Raw genomic sequence first — 19,104 nt, 5'->3', positions numbered from 1 at the left:
TCTAAAGAGTTGCATTATCATCACAATACATCAGGATATCTAATGTTAAAAGTTTATGTATCCAGCTAAAGATGCAGCAGTGTTCCCATTTCCACACTTTAAGTGACAACAGATCAAAACTATTGAAATTCAGTAGCTGTCTGCCCACCAACATGCAAATGCACGCGCGCATATGTGAGAGGATTTGAGTCACGCGAGCGTGAGGAGATGTGCAATGTTATCAATCTTATCTATATGTGTTATCTCTCCATAGGTGGCTGTTGAAGGGGGCGTTGCGGTGTAGCCTTGTGGTTGAGGTTGTGACAGGCTTGCCTTGTGGGGCGGGGGTTAGGGTTGCCAGGTGTCTAATTGAAAAGGGACCCTGGCAGCTCTGGTCAGCGCTGTTGACCAGGCCCTAGAAACTCCGGTCCCAGGCGCAGCAGGGCTCAGGCAGGCTTCCTGCCTGCCCTGGCTTTGCGCGGCTCCCAGAAGCAGCCGGCATGTCCGGCTCCTAGGTGCAGGAAAGACCAGGAGGTCTCCATGCGCTGCCCCCGCCTGAGCAGCGGCTCACACTACATTTCAAAGGTGGTAACCCTACCCTCTTCATGGGTCTGGCTCCAGCTCTCCGGCCCCCTCTGCCCTGTACTCTCTTCCTTCAGGGGTCTGGCTCGCTCTGCCCTTCGTGCGACTGCCAGGGAGTAGCGCCTGCCCCACGGCGGCTCAGGGCTCGAGGTAACCGCCAGATGTTCGGCCGCAGGAGGCTTCACTTAACGGAGTCCCCCACCAGGGGCCGCTGTACACGTGTCCCAGCGCTGCTAGGGAGGGTAAAGTGCTATTTCTCCTCCCCCGCCCCGGCGCAGGTTCCCTCCAGCTCCCGCCACCGGGGCGGCTCATGTTCCAACCCCGCGCTGGCGCCACGCGGGGCAGGGAACGCTCTCACCCCCCTTGCGCGGGGCAGGGAACGTTGGAGTCCGTTGGTCACTCGTGGGCCCCCAGGTTGGGGTTACTGTCACGCGCGGGTTCGGCCCGTGGTGACGTCACCGGTCGCGCCCTAATCTCACTTAGTCGGCGTTTCCCGCCCGCGTGCAGCAGTTTGAGCTCAGCCCAGTGGCTCTACCCAGTCGGTTAGTGACCAGCAAGAGGAGCGGCGGTAGTGAGCTCTGCTGCTGGGAGCTCCCGCTAGCGACGCCTCTTACGCCCCGCCCTGCCCCATGTTCGGACCTGATAAGCAGTCCGGGCAGCCGAAGCTGGACGGCGGTGGCAGGTTTGGGAATATGGCGTCCGTGGGGGAATTTAACTCGTTCAGCGCCAGCATCCCGGCCACCAAGGTGGAGCTGTCTGTGTCCTGCAGGTAAGCGAGCGGGGTTAGACGGTGCGAGGCACCCGCGGGTGCCGCCTTGCGTGGCGAGTCGGGTGTGAAAGCCCCGTCTGGTGCCCTGGGAGGATTGGGGAGGGGGGGTCCGACGTGTCTGATCCAGCCCCCTTGTGGTTTCTCGGGCTGGGGTTGTGCGCTCCACTCCCGCTGTGATGAGCGGTGTGGGCGGAGGGTCCCTGCCCTCTGCGGGGTGGGGTGGGTAGGACGGGGACTTGGGGAGCAGGCGGAGTGAAATCCCTAACGCTGGGGACCGCACAAAGGAGAGTTGGTTTCGGTTCCCTTTCGCAAGCTCAGTCTGGAGACACTTGTCTCATCCGTTTCTTCTGGGAATCTTCCAGCTGGGAGAAGTTCGTAAATCCTCATGCAGAGGGGTGGGTCAGACACCAAAATCTGGTAACAGGCTCGTTCCCTTCCTGGGAATCTCCGATTGGCTCTGGTGTTCTGGGCAGCGCAGGGAGTGATGGTAAATCCGTAGAGAAATAGTAGATGGGGGATTCCCCGTACCAAAACGGTATGGCAACCTGGGCCACTGCCTCAACTTGTTTCCTCATGGGAGGGCTGCGTGTGAGGCAGGCATCTTTTTTTAGATCTGTTCCAAACCTCTCACCGGAGGAGGGGGGGAGAGAGAGAGAGACTCGAGGTGGGTTTCTGCGGTCAAGGAGTATTTCCTCAGTCAGGCTGGCACTTATCCTCAGACCTCTCCCCAAGTCTCATGAGATGCGGAGAGGAGGGACAACCCCTGTCAAAACATTGTTTAAAGGCGCCTTCTGAAACTGTTTCCAAACCTTAACAGTCCAGCCATACACTCCGTCCATCCTTGACTATGAAGTTAACGGTAACTAACAAAAACCTAACTAATGATATTTTACTTGCTCATCAGAATTTACTCGGCCTGGGTGCTTGTGGGCAAGTAGAATGTTCTAAGTTTGGGAAAGATTTCCCACCCCCACAAAAGATGAAGAATTTTTGCTTTGTGTGCAATGAGACCCTCTACCTAGTGTTTAGAAATCTCCTTAAAACTGCCCAATCGACTGTAGATAAGCAGCCGCCATAGCTGGTGTATTTGGCAGCTTTAATTGTTAGTGTTGCTTCCTGTTGGGAAATGAAACAGTTTGCTGAGCCGTTGCCAGTGACATACTGTAGTACTAAAATGTCACAGGCTGTATCCTCTCTCTGTTGCTCCAGAGGTGCTGGGGTTACCACGGCCACTCCTTCAGCAGTTTTGAAAACAGAACAGCTGCTCCTGCAACTCCCTTCCCCAAAGTAAACCTCGTATCTGTTTAAGGGGAACATTTTGAATAAGGATAAATGGAATGAGAAGCACTATATTCCTCAAAAAGAAAAGGAGTACTTGTGGCACCTTAGAGACTAACCAATTTCAAGTCCTCCTTTTCTTTTTGCGAATACAGACTAACACGGCTGTTGCTCTGAAACCTGTCACTATATTCCTCGATTTCCTGATAGCTTTTCATCTGCCCAGCCAAGCACTCCCCGCCCCCCAGCAAAACGTGCTTGTTTATTGTTAGGTTGTCCACCTCCTCCACCAATACTTTTGTTTAAGTTGCCTCTTGTCTTAATATAAAATTACAAGGTGTCTTGGACAGGAATGACCTTCTTGTTAATTTTTTGTACAGCACTGTATAAATTGATTAGGTTCCCTAGCCACTGTCTGTAATACAAATAATAAAAAAGGCTGACGTCCTCCACTCTCTGTGTAGAAGAGGGATGAACTTATTTAATGGGGGTTGGTTTTAAGACTCTGTAAAAGTTCTTCCTTTTGGGATGAAGTTTTTTGTATATTGAAATTTTCAAAGTTTGTGACGCCTCAGAATACTGAATTTCTAGAAGTCTCCACAGAGTTTCTAAATAGCACCCAAAGGGAAACTGGACACCACACAAGGCATATTATTGTTTAGAGAAAAACAGGCGCTAGGATTCAGGAGTTTTAGTTTTAGGGTTTGGTTTTGTAAGTAAATGCTGTGATATTATCTGACATTTTGTGGTATTTTATACTTTTTGACTCAGTTTTGTTTGTAATGAGAGAACACCTCTTCAATTCAGATTGCTTGGTTTACTTTTTTATATTTTATTTCAGATTTTCAGTACTAAACTTGGCAATAAATAGAACAGTACTGTTATGAAACTTGTGTTGAAGAAAATAGTACTGATGTAAAATAGTATATCCAAATCTAGCTTAGAGAGAGATACTATTTTTTTTAAATAATCAGTTCAAGAAGTTATTTAAATACTATAACTCACTTAATACGATTGGCTAAAATACTGGGTGTTCATGTCTGTGTACATGCTGTATCTAGACAGAGGAAAACAAAGCATTCCATGGGTTCATGCAACAGAAAGAAAAACAAGGTTGTTCAAACAAAACTGGCTTCTCATTTGACTGTTAACTCCTCCTAGCTCCTCCTCTTCATTCCTGTGTTATGTCTGTCTTGTCAAATGTTAATGTCTAAATATATGGGAATTCCCTAAGGGAATTTCCTTTATAATGCAAGTGGTGAACTGCACTTTTTTTTTTGATTGGCAGCAGAAACATGTATTAATATCAAAATGGAAAATGAATGACTTTAGGAAAGACACTAATGAATAACACATGATTATGACTCATCTGCGTACACATTTATTGGCTAAAATCTCAAAAGAAATAGCATTCTAATAAAAATATGCAATATGGACAGAAAAATAAACTATGCCAGTTACAGCAATAAATGCTTCAATCGTTCAATAATTAGCAATTACATTTGTTTTTAGAAAATTTCTGCCTTCATTTATAGTGTAGTACAATATCTTAAATGATGTAATTATTTCATTATGAGCCATAGAACCAGTATTAGCACTAGGTGATGATACTGATTATCAGCTAATAAAGCATTAGTTTGTGCTTGTCTGTTCTTAAATTCCAGCTACATTTTCCACTTCCTTTTTGGATGTCTATAGGAACCATAGAACACTAGTCCATTTATCATTTGCTGACTGGTGTAACTGGGCTGTCAGTGGAGGCAATGTGGTCTACTAGTTACATTAATAGACAGGGAGTGAAGCAACATGGGTTCTATTCCTGACTTGACCAATAATTCACTCTGTGACCTGTGCAAGTCACTTCACTACTACTTGGTGCTTCAGTTTCCCCATCAGTAAATTGGAGTTAATAATAAAAACTATGTTCACACATAAATGAAACCTCTGACTTCAAGAGATTTAAAAAATGAGTTAGACCACTCGAGAAACCATGTGACTTCCCCCCAAAGAGATTATAAAAAAAAGATAGTGCCCTTCTTTTCCCCCCCCACACCCCAATTTTGTCTTGATTTTTGAATTCCCTCTGCCTATCACATGCATGTGTGACAATTGGTATTGCCCACTGTCCCAAATTTATTTGGCAAGGTGACTTTTGGCCCTTGATGCAGGAATAAGTTTGCCAGGTGTCCAGTTTTCAAGTGGAACACCAGGTCGAAAAGGGACCATGGCAGCTTCGGTCAGCACCGCTAACTAGGCTGTTAAAGTCCAGTTGGTGTGGGGCTGGCAGGCTCCCTACCAGGTTTGCACAGCTCCAAGGAAGCTGCCGGCATGTCCCTTTGCCCCCTAGATGTAGGGGTGAGCACGAGGGTTCCACGCGCTGCCCCCACCCTGAGTGCCGGCTCCGCAGCTCCCATTGGCCGGGAACCTCCACCTAGGAGCTGGAGGAACATGCCAGCAGCTTCCTGGGAGCAGCGTGAAGGCTAGACACCTAACCTGCCTCAGCCTGGTGAAAATGAGTGAGTGAAAGTGCGGGAGAGCGAGGGTGGGGGGATGGAGAGAGCGGGGGGCAGAGCCTTGGGGAAGGGGCAGGGCAAGGGTGTTCTGTTTTGTATGATTAGAAAGTTGGAGGAGCTCTAACCCCTACATCTGTCTGTCCCCTGTCCAGCGATTAATCCTGCTCCTCCTTCCCCCAGTTCCTGTGTCAGTTCTGCTCATTTGTAGCCCCAGGACCCATACGTTCTGCCCTCTAGCCTCTCCATCAATTCAATGTTCCACCCCATCAGTTCTGCCCTCTACCTCATTTCTGCTCTTCCTGGGGTTTTTCACTTCTCTCTCCTAGGCCTAGGAGTGGGGACTACAGCAGGGTCCCCTTCTCCCCCATTCCAGGCTGGGGCAATGGGGAGGATTAGCTCTAGTGCTTCTTCACCCCTTTATCCTGTTCCCAAGGTGCATGTTGCAGTGAGTGGAGAGAGGACCAGAGGAGCCATCCCCATTGTTCCAGGAGGGGATGAGGGACGGGAGCCGACCTGAGCTTCTGAGCTCTTTCCTTCCCTTCGACACCCAACACCGCCCCCCTCTTTCCCCCCCGCTCCTGCACACTGAAGCCATTTTCAACTGGTGGAAAGAGGGAGTGGGGGGTGAGAGCTCTTCCTGCAGCAGCTCCGACGGGTTGCTCTGCCCCATGAACTGAACTTCTTTCCCCCGAAGCAGCACTCAAAAAAAGTCAGATGGCTGGAGTGTCTTGCTTCATCATAAGACTTGCTACATCCCTGGCCAAATCCAGACACCTGTGGATAAAATGGCTCATCTCTTGGCATTGATTTAGTATTGATTTTACAGTTATTTCTTTTTTTGTCTACAATGTTTTGTCTGATTTGTATGGCTATAAAATGTGAGCATAGGCATAGTCTTACAATTGTTGGAGAAGCAAGAAGTCAGAATATTTTTCATTATTATTATTGATTTGCATTATCATAGTGCCTAGCCTAGGAGCCCTCTGTGTTTGTGAAGTGCCTAGAAAAACAGGGTCTTGGTCCATGACATTTATTTAATGTCAGATAATTAAGGAAAGGGCCAGAGTTTCTGTGAACTTGATAGAGCACAGTATGTCTGTGGGTTTCCAATCCAGGGAGATTCTAGTAGTCTGCAGGGGGATCTATCCAGGAAGCACCAAAATAATTGTGCTTTTAAGTTTAGATACTGACTTCCAAAGTTTTAAATACTTGGGATTTTTTTTTTTTTGTTGGGATTTTCTGTGGTCTATAAGTAACTTATAGATGTTTGTTTAGTTGTGATGTTACATATATTAAGAAGAACATATTTGTGGTGCATTTCCATTTGTGAGATATGGTACATCTGGTATGTAGCTGATGAACTGCATTGAAAAGCAATGTCTAGCAAAGTCCGGGGGCAGGCGGTGGGGGTGACATCATTGACCTACTCTACGTAAGGGAGTGCACCACCTTGACAGCCTCAGTTCCTTTGCCACTGTCGCAGAGAGCAAATGGAACTTGCCTTTGTTACCTCAGGCTAGCTCTTCCCTTAATCTGATTTTAATATTTTCTTGTAAACGTAAGTTGAGTAATATAGGATAGTTTAGTCTAGAGCCTTCCTTTTTCCTGGGAGCCAATGACCTCTCACCAAGACTTCACGGGGTTTATGAGGGTTTCAACAGGTACACCTCCCTTGGGGTTCCATGTTATTCCCACTGCTTTCAGCGAGAGGGAGTCTGTCTTATGGTAGCTGGATGCATAGGCACTGACTCCATGGGTGTTCTGGGGATGGAGCACCCACAGGAAAAAAATGGTGGGTGCTGAGCACCCACGGACAGCTCCCCTACCAGAACCTCCCCCTCCCCCACAGCACCTTCTGCCCACCAGCGGGCCCTGCCGATCAGCGAGTTTTTCCCCCCCACCCCTTCCAGTGCCTACCATGGATCAGCCGTTTCACGGCAACAGGAGGTGCCGGGGGGAGGTGTGAGGGCACATGCTAGGGGAAAGGGGTGGAACTGGGCAGGGAAGAGGTGGGGCGGAGCGGGGGTGGGAAGAACCAGGGCGGGGTGGGACTTTGGGGGAAGGGGTGAAGTGGGGGTGCGGCCTGGGCAGAGCTGAGGGGGAACGCCCCCCAGAAGATTAGAAACTTGGTGCCTATGGCTGGATGTCAACTTCTTGATACTGCCAGCGCTTCAGTCACATAAGCACTCTCCTCTGAACTTACACCAGCCCTCAGTTTGCCTTACAAATTAACACTAAGTGCACCCAGTTCCGAAGTTCCCCATAAGTGTCCCTCTGTTAGGGTGACCAGGTAGAAAGTGTGACAAATCGGGACGGGGGTGGGGGGTAATAGAAAAAAGCCCCCAAAATTGGGACTGTCTCTATAAAATTGGGACATCTGGTCACCCTATCCTCTGTAGTATCTAGCCCTGATCCACTGGACACTCACAGAAATTACCAGATAAGCTGTCCCCAAAGGAACGCAAGCTTGTTCGATTCAGCTGAGTATAATCTCCAATGTAACAATACAGCACTGTAATCTATTTATAGTGAAAACAAATATAAAGTATCAGAGGGGTAGCTGTGTTAGTCTATATCCACAAAAACAATGTTGAGTCTGGTGGCACCTTAAGCAGATTTATTTGGGCGTAAGGTTTTGTGGGTAAAACAAATATAAAGTTTTATTAACATCTTAATATGTAAGAGATCGCAAGCAAGGATAGTCAGAACACCACGTTACAAATAAAACAAAAGGTATAACATGCTTCTTACATTCTAAGCTTAAAATTAACAGGCTAAGCCCTTGTCTAAAAAAGTCTGTCTTGCCCAAATGTCCTTTATGGTGCTTTCAGCCAAACCCTTGTTGAGATCCCATTTTCATGACTGTAATTGCACTGTTCAGTAGTCCCCAGATGCAGGATAAAACAGGGATCCTTTTGCCTTCCTACTATACCCCAGGGTTGATTGTCTTTGCACCTCAGGGACAGGACAATGCCCTGTGGTTCAGTTTCCAGCATCTTTCCATGTTAATTTAACATTCTTATGTTGACTGAGGTAAGCAGTGTCAGGATGAGCTCCACCCTGACATCTGGTGGTGAGGTGTGGCAAGTTGTGGAAAAGAACTTCAGGGGCGGATCTCATTTGCATAGGCACACCCACCCCGCCTAGAATGAGGCCATAGCTGCCCAAACGGTCACTTTGGCTGCTGTGGGATCCCCAGTGTTTCTGTTATTGGGGCAGGAAGAATAAATTATTACCCTGATTATGGGAACTGTGCTTGGAACTGTACTTGGCCTTTTGTTATGATGGAGGGACTCACCATCAACTAAGGAACACTCGCTAGGCAAGGGTCATGGGTTCCAAAACTCTATGAATGGAGAGAGGCTGGGGACAAGTATTAATACTTGGTGGCATGGGCCCCTTGGTGAGGGCCTTACATGCTAATTGCACTTCCTCTTCTCTCCACTGTGGAATATCAGAGCTAATTCATTAGAAGTCTAGTTACAGGCTGCTGAGCTCACTTTGGGCTAATAGTGCACCAGCACTGAGGCTCCCCTACTACAAGCTGAATTCACCAAAGAGCTGAACTGACTAAGAGCTGATATCACTGAGCGTTGTGTTAAGTAGTGGGGGAGCCTGAAGATATATTGTGGAGCAGTTTGCGGGATGGCTGGAGTGCCTTGTGGACAGGCTGGTAGAGCAGTTTATAGGATGGCGGGAGCTGCTGGTGGGATGCGGAGCAGTTCGTGGATCGGCTGGTGGAGCAGTTTGTGGGATGGCGGGAGCTGCGTGTGGGCTGCAGAGCGGAGCTGAGCGAAGCAGTTTGTGGGGCGGCTGGCAGAGCGGAGCGAAGGCCTTTGGAGCTGTGGGGCAGTCTGCTTCAGATCATGTAAGGTGCCTCTTACCTCCGCCCCCATCTCCGCCCAGGTTGGGAGGTAAAGCTCTGTAGATAAACTTTTGAACTCTGGGGCTGTCCTGACCAGGGACAGAGACTTTTGGGTCATTGGACTTTTGGGACTTTGGGTGATTTGGGGTTGCTGGACTCAAGAACCAAAGGGAAAGGGCATGCCCCAATTTGCTTGGGGTGGGTTTTTTGCTCATGGGTTGTGTTATGAATCCTGTTAGTGGTGTTTCCCCAACATAATACCACATTGTTTCTCTCTGTTATTAAAAGGCTTTTTGCTACACTCAGACTATGTGCTTGCGAGAGGGGAAGTATTGCCTCTTGGAGGCACCCAGCGGGGGTGGTATATATTTGTCCCAGGTCACTGGGTGGGGGCTCGAGCTGGTTTGCATTGTGTTATTGGAATGGATCCCCTAGATATTGAACCCGGCCCTTGTTGCTGCCAACTCCGAGGGGCAGAAGGGTTACACTTAGAATGCAGATGTAGTTCCCATTGTGTTTTGTTTACTATACTTAATTTACATAAGAGTCAGGGATAGGTGAATAGATAGGTGCTTTGTCTGGCAGAAAACAGGGTGGATTGATTTTAAATCCATGATTCAGATCACGAAGTGGAAAGCCTCTATTTCAGCGGTCCCCAAACTTTTGAGGGTTATGCCCCTACCTTATCCTGTCATGTTTCTTCCCCCCCCCCCCCGCCCCCCAAGCTGGGGCAAGGAGCAGGGCCATGGTTTGCGGGAGAGGGAAGGATGCGGACCGGTGTAAGGGGGTTGAGGCTGGGGTAGCAGCTGGGGGTGAAGTGGGGCTGCGGCCAGGGGCCGAGACTGGGGGTGGGGGCGGGAGTGGAGCTGCAGCCGAGCCGCTGTGGGGACTGGCAGCCAGGCCCATGGCCAGGTCCGGCACTGCTCCTGGCTTTGTCCCCTGCCCCGGCCTTGGGCTGGGAACGGCGCTGAGGCTGGAGGCTAGCACGGGACTGGGATTGGAGCTGTGCAGAGGCTGGGGACAGGGCTGGGAGCTGAGGGCAGGGAGGGGCTGGCTGGTGCTCCCTCCCTGCTCCTGTGAGGCTGGCCTAGGCCCCACTATGCCCCCCCCCCCGGACGTTCCTCCACACCCTCCTAGGGGGCCTGCCCCACACTTGGGGGACCTCTGCTCTATTTAAATCATTGATTTTTAGTCAGTTTTCCCATTTGTACTTCAGTTTTTTTCTAAAGAAAGGTGATTTTCTTCTCTGTTGATATAGCCATTAAAACATGTTGAGTTACAGCTAAATAGAACTCCTGTACCCAATAGAACGGGCCTTGGGTCTCCCCAGGATCAAAGCTTTAATACAGTACATGACCTATTGTGCCATATTTATAAAGCTTGACCTCAAAAGTTAGGTTCTCCCCCTCCCCTATTTCTTAAACAGATTAGAAAGAAAAGCAGCCCTTAACTCAGTTTTTGGTAGAGGCTCATGGATTCAACAAATTTATATGTAAATGTTTTAAGACATTAACATATTTTATATTACAGTCAGATTTCATTTTAAACAGGTTTTTTAAAAAGAAAAAATTTAAATTTAAATGACATTTAAAAAAAAAATCTTTAAATCATCCGGTCTAGCAGAGAACCTGTCAGTCAACTCTGCCAGGTTACATAGTTTTAAAGCATATTTTTAGTAGGAATACACAACTCCTCACACACCATCCATACATGCATCTCAGTGATTACGGTGACCAGTGTGTCACCGGCTTTCATTTGATACCTTACAATACAGTGCATCATTGCTGTAACGTCTTTCATTATTATGAAACTTCGGCTATAACAACCCTGGTCCCTGCATCCCAACTACAGTACAGTACTCAAAGCCATAACCAGGGCAGGGCGAGTGGGCAGCCACTCAAGGCGCAAAGCTGAGGGGATGGAAAAATGAGGCGGAAATATGTGGGGGGGGAAATAGTAGGGGATAGAGCCCTGCAGCAGGACAATACCATGCCACCTTTACTTCTGCACTGCTGCTGCTGGGATGCTGCCTTTAGAGCTGGGTGGCCAGAGAGCAGCAGCTGCAGAAGTAAGGTGGCATGGTAATAGTATTGCCATAGAAACTGGCAAAATTAATTGAATTTTTTTTTTTTTTTTTTTTTGTTTAGAACTGAGATTTAAATCAATGTTTGGAATTTTATTTTAATTGAAACAAAACTGAAAATTTACACTTCTAAATTTTTATATTTGACTGTTCCATTTCAGTTTGAGATTTGTGTTATTTTGTATTCTTCAATGAATTAACACAGAATACTGGAGGCATGTAATATTATTTTATTAATTAATTTAGCTAGCACCTTTGTCCAAGGTGACAAAAGTTAACTTACTCCAGCAGTTCATCGTTCATTTTGATTGTTCATTTGCTATAACAAACAAAAGGTTTGGATCCCAACAAGTAGTACACTATTTGTGTAAAAATACCATGAAAGCAATATGTTAGGTGTAGTGAGATTGTCAGACCTGATACGAGTTGCTGACCCAAAATAGTAAACTCTTTGCCAGCTGGCACCTCTCTGTCATGGGCCTTCTGCCTGGCAGTCATACTGGACACTAATGCCCATGTGCAGTGACCTTTTGTGCGGGCGGGACTTACACAGTAACCCAGCATATGACTTTCCCTTCCACCACAGGGAGTGAAGGTGTGGAGAGAGATTTGAGGTTCCATGCTCATCTAGCTTCTCAGTGCCTACAGCTTGATACTCCAGTGGGCCCACTGAGGGTTCTGAAACCAACCACTGTGCTGTGATCCTTTGATATAGGACCCAAGATGGGATTTTGCTGTTGAGCCTCAGTGCTGTGTTCTATCACTGGCTCAAAATGGGAATCTCCTGTGTCTTATACTGAGATTGAATCCCTCACCTTGCTACTGCCACCAATATCCATTCTAGCACCGTGAGCTCCCTTCAGCGTGTGTGCCCTCACCAGCACCTATTCCTCACTTGCGTGAACACTTTTTACAAAGTGATCACTATGTCTGACCTTTTAGTCCTCATCCTCAAAAGGTAACCCACATATCACTTTCAAAAGACAAGCCTGGGAGCTTAAATTCATAATTTTAAAAATCCTGGACTGAATAGAAACTTTGGATTTATGATTACAATTATCTCTAACCCACTAACAACCCCCCTCACCAGCTGTCAAGGTTCCTTCCCCACTCTGAACTCTGGGGTACAGATGTAGGGACCTGCATGAAAAACCCCCTAAGCTTATTTTTACCAGCTTAGGTTAAAACTTCCCCAAGGTACAAACTATTTTACCTTTTGTCCCTGGACTTTATTGCTGCCACCACCAAGCGTTTAACAAATATAACAGAGAAAGAGCCCACTTGGAAACGTCTTTCTCCCCCAAGCCCTACACCCCCTTTCCTGGGGAAGGCTTGATAAAAATCTACTAATTTGCATAGGTGAACACACACCTTGGATCTTAAGAACAATGAAAAATCTATCAGGTTCTTAAAAGAAGAATTTTAATTAAAGAAAAAGGAAAAGAATCACCCCTGTGAAATCAGGATGGTAAATACCTTACAGGGTAATCAGATTCAAAACATAGAGAATCCCTCTAGGCAAAACCTTAAGTTACAAAAAGACACAAAAAACAGGAATATCCATTCCATTCAGCACAACTTATTTTATCAGCCATTTAAACAAAACAGAATCGAATGCATATCTAACTAGATTGCTTTCTGACTTTTTACAGGAGATGCCTTGTGAGGTATCATTTGAAAAGTCATAATTTGCTTAACATTGTTGTCCTGTTAAAACTTGTGCCTCAACACTGTATATGGAGTTATGAGATTTTGCTATAGGTTTGTTAATGAAACATATTGTGAGTCTGGGAAAAGCCCACAGACTAGCACCTCAGAAGTAATAAAGGCCTTGACTTGTCAACTGTATGTACACAGAAGGTGCAAGCAAGAATTTGCAGTTCATATGAAGGACTGATTGCAGGGCACATAGGCAATGGAACTGTCTAACCACTTGACACAGCAAGGATTTTTCAGCATGAGGAGCTGTGTTTTTTTTCCTTTTTATACCCCAACACACAAATTACCTCGCTCCTCCCTCATCTCAACACCTGGAAGTAAGATTGTTTGGAGGGCAAAGAGTAGCAGTATTGAACTGTGGGAAGGGATGGTCCTAACTGGAAGGTTTTCTAGTTAGGATGAATTGTGAACTGTCTGCAGCATCTGGTTGGGTGAGAAAGTTGCTTGCTTCACATTTTAGTTAGCTTGGTGAAGCTTCAGAATTAGATTGGAATTTTTATCATTTTATTTCTTTTTTTAGTCAATTCTGACCTTTTATGCCTGTATCACTTATCACTTAAAAGCTATCTTTAGATAAAAGAACAGAACTAGATTATCTAAACTAGTATGTTTTGATTGAAGTGTTTGGGGAATCTCTATTCAGGTTAACAAAGGCTGTTACATATTCTTTACTCTTTGATTGAATGATGAACTAATTAATGAGCTTGCACTACACGGTGAGGGAACTGGACTATACAAGGCACATGCTTCGGGGGTGCAGTGCTATGACAAGGATATGGAGGTGTTCCCCTGAATTAGTTCATGAGTGGCTGAGAGAGCATTCATGTAATTTCGCTGGGTGTGCCTTTATATGCTAATGGCTGTGTGAGCATGGCCTGGAGAGGCTGTTTTTCCATCAGCAGAGCCGTGTAAGAGGAAATCCTGGTATGACGTTATTGACTTGAACTGGGACCATATAGAACATTTTGCAACCAAAGTCCTGTAGTGGCACCAAATCTTGTATAAAGGGGGTCAAATGAGGTGTCTAAGATGAGGTTATGGTTTGCTGCTTATGATTATGCTATCTGTTTGCATGTATCATTTTTGTATTTAAAGATATAAGTATTTCAAACTTATGCTATGCTTCTGGGTTCCACCCCAGACAAGTTGGTGTCAGCTTTGCCTAGCCTGCTGGATGGCCCATTAAGGACCATCAGCTATACAACTGACCCATTCAGAGAAGGCAGACACACCTTGGGATTCAGCAAGGTATGCAGGGACCTGCCTATGGACAGAACTTTGAGGTTTTTCCAGGCCATGTGATGGACAGCTTGTCTTTGGGACAAAGAAAGAAAGAGACCACATGGCAAGAGGATATAAAAAGCTGCTGCAGCTTCTTCATCTTGTCTTCAGTCCTGCTTCTTACCTCTGGAGGAACTTTGCTACACTGAAGCTTTGAACAAAGGACTGATGACCCATCCCAGCTGTGGATGTACTCCAGAGACTTGATTTGAACCTGCAGTTTATTCTGTAACTGCTGCAAGCCTGAACCAAGAACTTTGCCATTACTGTGTGTCATTGATTCCATTTAACCAATTCTAGCTCTCATCTATATTTCTCTCTTTTTATGAACAAACCTTTAGATTTTAGATTCTAAAGGATTGGCAACAGCATGATTTTTAAGATCTGATTTGTATATTGACCTAGGTCTGGGGCTTGGTCCTTTGGGATCGAGAGAACCTTTTTTTCTTTTACTGGGGTATTGGTTTTCATAACCATTTGTCCCCATAACGAGGGGCACCACTGGTGATCCTGGGAAACTGGAGTGTCTAAGGGAATTGCTTGTGTGACTTGTGGTTAGCCAGTGGGGTAAAACCAAAGTCTTCTCTGTTTGCCTTGGTGTGCATAGAAACCCCAGCCTTGGGCTGTAACTGCCCTGCTTGAAGCAATTTATCCTGAATTGGCAGTCTCAGTTGGGTCCCACCAGAACTAGCATCGTTACACCTGGCCTTTAATTAAGAATTAAGGGGCACAGCTTTTCAAAAGTCCACACTGTACCCTTGGGCAGTGGTTCTCAACCAGGGGTCTGGGGTCCCCTGGGGAGGGGGGTTGTGAGAAGGTTTCAGGGGCGCCGCCAAGCAAGGCCAACATTAGACTCATTGGGGCTCAGGGCACGAAGCTGAAGTCCCAGCCCATGAGGTTGAAGTCCAGGGTCCTGAGCCCTACCACCCGGGGCTGAAGCCAAAGCCTAAGCAATGTAGCTTTGTGGGGGGGGGGCCCTCTGGCATGTCCCCCGGCAATTGCCCTGCTTGCTACACTCTAATGCCAGCCCTGGCTTTTATATGTAGAAAACCAGTTATTGTGGCACAGGGGGCCATGGAGTTTTTATAGCATGTGGGGGAAGAGGGGTCCAAAAAACAAAGGTTGAGAACTCCTGCCCTGGGGGATGTCACAACTACCTTTTCTGATGGGAAAGTATTCTGAATCATTCTACAGTTGCCCTCTTTCATAGAGCCCAAGATCAGAAAGGACCATTGTGATTTTCTAGTCCAGGGATCTGCAACCATTGGCATGCGGTCCGCCAGGGAAAGCTGCTGGCGGGCTGGGATGGTTTGTGTACCTGCAGCATCCGCAGGTTTGGCCGATTGCAGTTCCCACTGGTCATGGTTCGCCGTCCCAGGCCAATAGGGGCTACAGGAAGCAGTGTGGGCTGAGGCATGTGCTGGCCGCCCTTCCCACAGCCCCCATTGGCCTGGAACGGCGAACCACAGCCAATGGAAGCTACGATTGACCAAACCTGCGGACGCTGCAGGTAAACAAACCTTCCTGGCCTGCCAGGGGCCAAAGATTGCCAATCCCTGTTCTAGTCTGACCTTCTGTATAATACAGGCCATAGAACTCAAGGGCTGAGTCTGATACTACCCAAATAACAAGGAGGCCCTTAGACATAATTTTCTGGGTCATGCTCAGGAAGTCCTCTGTCAAAACACAAGGGAAGGATTCTTCCCCTGTTGACCCGTGTTTAGTGAGGAAAGAGAGTATTAAAGTGTCTAGTCTGAAAATTGACAATGGGGAAAATGGCACCACCATATTAAGCTGATAAGTAATATTTAATGAAATCTGAGATTCTGCAGGAGATGAGGGCTCTCACTTGCTATGTGTGAGTGGATTTTAAGTTGCGTGTGAGGTTACAGGAGGAAAATTTTGTATTCTTCAGAGATGAAGTTAGTATGTATTGTTTCTCATTACTCTAAAATTTGAAATTAGAAAGAAAAAAACCTCAAATATGAGCAGGCTAAAATAAAATATGCTCAAATAAATTGGTTAGTCTCTAAGGTGCCACAAGTACTCCTTTTCTTTTTGCGAATACAGACTAACATGGCTGTTACTCTGAAACCTAAAACAAATGTTACCTTTATAATCTAGGTCAGTTTTTTAATCAGTCCATGCATAATGTATAAATTACCCTAATGTATAAATTGTATAAATTAAACCACATAAAACAACATAGGGATCAGTGATTTTTATTTTATACTTAGCTACAGCAGCTGACTGGATTAGTGAATACTGGTCTGATTTAATCAAGTGTGGTACAGTATCTTCAAGTTTTAGGCTAAATGTAGTATGATTATAATAGCTGCACAATTTAGGGAAGTAAGAGGTTTTTTATTGGTTTGACTGAGGTTACACTACAGTAAAGCTAATAATTTCATTCACTAAGAACTATTTTATGTATGGAATAATTAGGCTAGTTCTTTCTGCTTTATTGTTACTACTCTTTAAATAGAACAAGAAACTTATTCGGATGTCTTTAACCCGCCTCACTCTTTCTTAAGCTGGCACCTCATACATCCAAACCATGTAGACGTTCTGGGTGATGGGCTCTCCCTCCCTCCTCTGACCTCCTGACCCTGTATCCTACTCCAGCCAGTGTGGATGGTTCTCTTCTTCTTCCTTTCAGGACTTTCATCACTGGGCCATAAACATGATACTACTTCCCAACTTGCAAAACAAAGAGACCTTTTCTTTTGAGGGTTGTCTAGATTAAACAAGTATTTGTTCTAGTCCTCAATTGATGAAGGAGAACTTTCCTCCCTCTTAAATACTCTGAAAGAAGATTCAGGTCAGTTATTCCCTAATAAAGGCATAGAGGTCTTCATTGGATTAATTAATTTCTCTCGAGCTGCCTGAGCAAGCAACTTAACCTCCTGTTCAGGATCCCCCTCAAGATGAGCCATAGGAAAGGCAGATCTTTTGAGAAATCTGTAGATTTCACCCCCGCACATTTCTCTGTATGCTCCAAGCCTGAAAAGAAGTCAATCATTAAAGTATCTCTATATGAGATTATGCTGGGTTAAGGCCATCAGATTCTCTTCTGACCTGAAGATTGACTCCTCTTTCTTGTCCTTAGTCAGGCTCAGTCAAAGATGAGAGATTTTGATCCCATTTGATGAGACGGGCTCTCCAGAGGACCCAAAGATCAAAAAGTACCTATAAAGGTGCTGGAATTTTCTTCTGTTAGTACATGCAATGGCGACACAAAAAAGACTATCTGCTTAAATGGCCCTGTGTATCTCCACTTCCTCCTGAGCTCTCAGAAAAAAGAGGCTCTGTGGAGATCAAAAGAGGGAGACCAAAAAGAAATTAGATTCTATCAATATGATGCTGGCTTCTTCTACAATCATTTCTTCAACATCATCAGATCTCTTCTCTATAATGCCCTGGCTTAAAGAAATGTGTTTTTTGGTTTCTGCATACTGATGCCACTTCCAAAAGCAACCTGGTTCAAGTATCCTGAGATGGAAAACAAAGAGTTAGGTGCTGCTGTGATCCATAAAAACCCCTGCTAAGCTGCCGCATAACTCTTTAGGCACTTAAATTCACTCTGCGGCTAGATTTCTGCTGTAAAAGTTCCCTAGGTGCCTAAGCTTCTGCCTCTAGATTTGTGCATTGCTGCCTGACTCGGGTCTCTGGGCACCTGTCTCATCCTTAAGCCCCGGGGTGATCTCCATACCAGTTGAAGATGTGATGCTCCACCTGTTTTTGTCTGTGTGGGCCAGTCGGGTAAACCTAATCAATCTATAGCCAACAGAGTAAAGGACGATAAGAAGGGGTTTGTAAATTATATTGGGAAGAATTTTTTGTTGGTCCATTACTAGATGGAAATTGTGGAATAGTCAATAATGAAAAGGCAGAAGTGTTCAATAAATATTTTTGTTTTGTGGTGGGGGAAGAGGAGAAACAGATGATGTAGTCCTATCAGATGATGATTGATGATGAAGAAATGCTTTCCATTCCAATAACAGTTCCGGAAGATGTTGAATAGCAGGTACTAAAGTTAGACATTTAATATCAACAGGTCCAGGTACCTTGCATCCAGGAGTTGGCTGAGAAGCTTGCTTCACTGTTAATGTTTCTTCCCCCCCTCCGCCCTTCCTGATAACTCTTGGAACACTAGGGAGGTTCCAGAAGAGTAAAAGAAAGTTAATGTTGTGCCAAGTATTTAAAAAGGGTAAATGAGATGACTTGGGTAATTATGGGTCTGTTTCCATGACAGTGATCCTAGGCAAAATAATGGAATGCCTGATAAAGAATTAAAGGAGGGTAATGTAATTAATGCCAATCAACATGAGCTTATGTAAAAATAGATCCTGTCTAACTTGATATCTTATCAAAAAAAGATATCAAGTTTGGTTGATAAAGATTAATAGATTTAGACTTCTGTAGGCCATATGACTTGATCCTGCATGACATTTTGATTAAGAAATTAGAACGATATAACATTAACATGGCATACGTTAAACTGATTAAAAACCGCATAACTGACAGGTTTCAAAATTTAATTGTAAAAGGGGAATTGTTGTTGAGTGAGGGTATGTCTACTGCGGTCTCACATCGATTAGTTCTTGGCCCTATGACCTTTAACTATTTTTATCAATGACTTGGAAGAAAACAAAAAATCATAACTAAATAAATTTTGCAGATGACCCAAAATTTGGGGTGGGAGGTAAAGAGGAGGCCAGTATTTTTCATCACTAGGAATTTTTAAATCAAGATAGGATGTTTGCCTAAAAGATATGCTCTGCCTAGTTCAAACAGGCATTGGTTTTGGGAAGTTCTGTGGCCTGTGTTATGCAGAAGGTCAGACTAGATGATCACAGCAGTCCTTTCTGGCATTAGACTTTATGAATACTTACACCTTACTGGTTTTAAACAAAGTTACAAAAAAGACTTGCATTTTTACGGACAGTTTGATAAAGACCTTTTGCTCACTGTGCAACAGTAGTCAAGTAAATGTTAGACTATGTACTTAATGGAATAGGGAATACTATGGAAA

General features: G+C 45.4%; 1 protein-coding gene across 8 annotated transcripts in view; it reads left to right on the top strand.

The window, feature by feature from the left end:
• The first annotated feature begins 827 nt into the window (after positions 1-827).
• Positions 828-19,104, top strand: part of CPNE8 (copine 8) — a 290,234-nt gene continuing 271,957 nt past the window's right edge. For 3 of the 8 annotated variants that reach the window (XR_007354651.2, XR_007354650.2, XM_048836292.2), the window contains exon 1: positions 835-1,330. Coding sequence is in view for 5 of the 8 variants with exons in the window: in XM_048836292.2 (XP_048692249.1) it covers positions 1,191-1,330 (140 nt within the window). In the remaining 3 variants the exon portion in view is untranslated. Of the gene's footprint in view, positions 1,331-19,104 lie in introns of all 8 variants that reach the window. The other 5 variants (XM_048836289.2, XM_048836293.2, XM_048836294.2 and 2 more) reach the window with 4 other exon arrangements.

The sequence above is a fragment of the Caretta caretta genome, chromosome 1 (genome assembly GCF_965140235.1).
Source record: "Caretta caretta isolate rCarCar2 chromosome 1, rCarCar1.hap1, whole genome shotgun sequence".
NCBI classification, from domain to species: domain Eukaryota; kingdom Metazoa; phylum Chordata; order Testudines; family Cheloniidae; genus Caretta; species Caretta caretta.
Note: the sequence above shows the minus strand (reverse complement) of the source record. Positions and strands in the feature narration are given on the sequence as shown.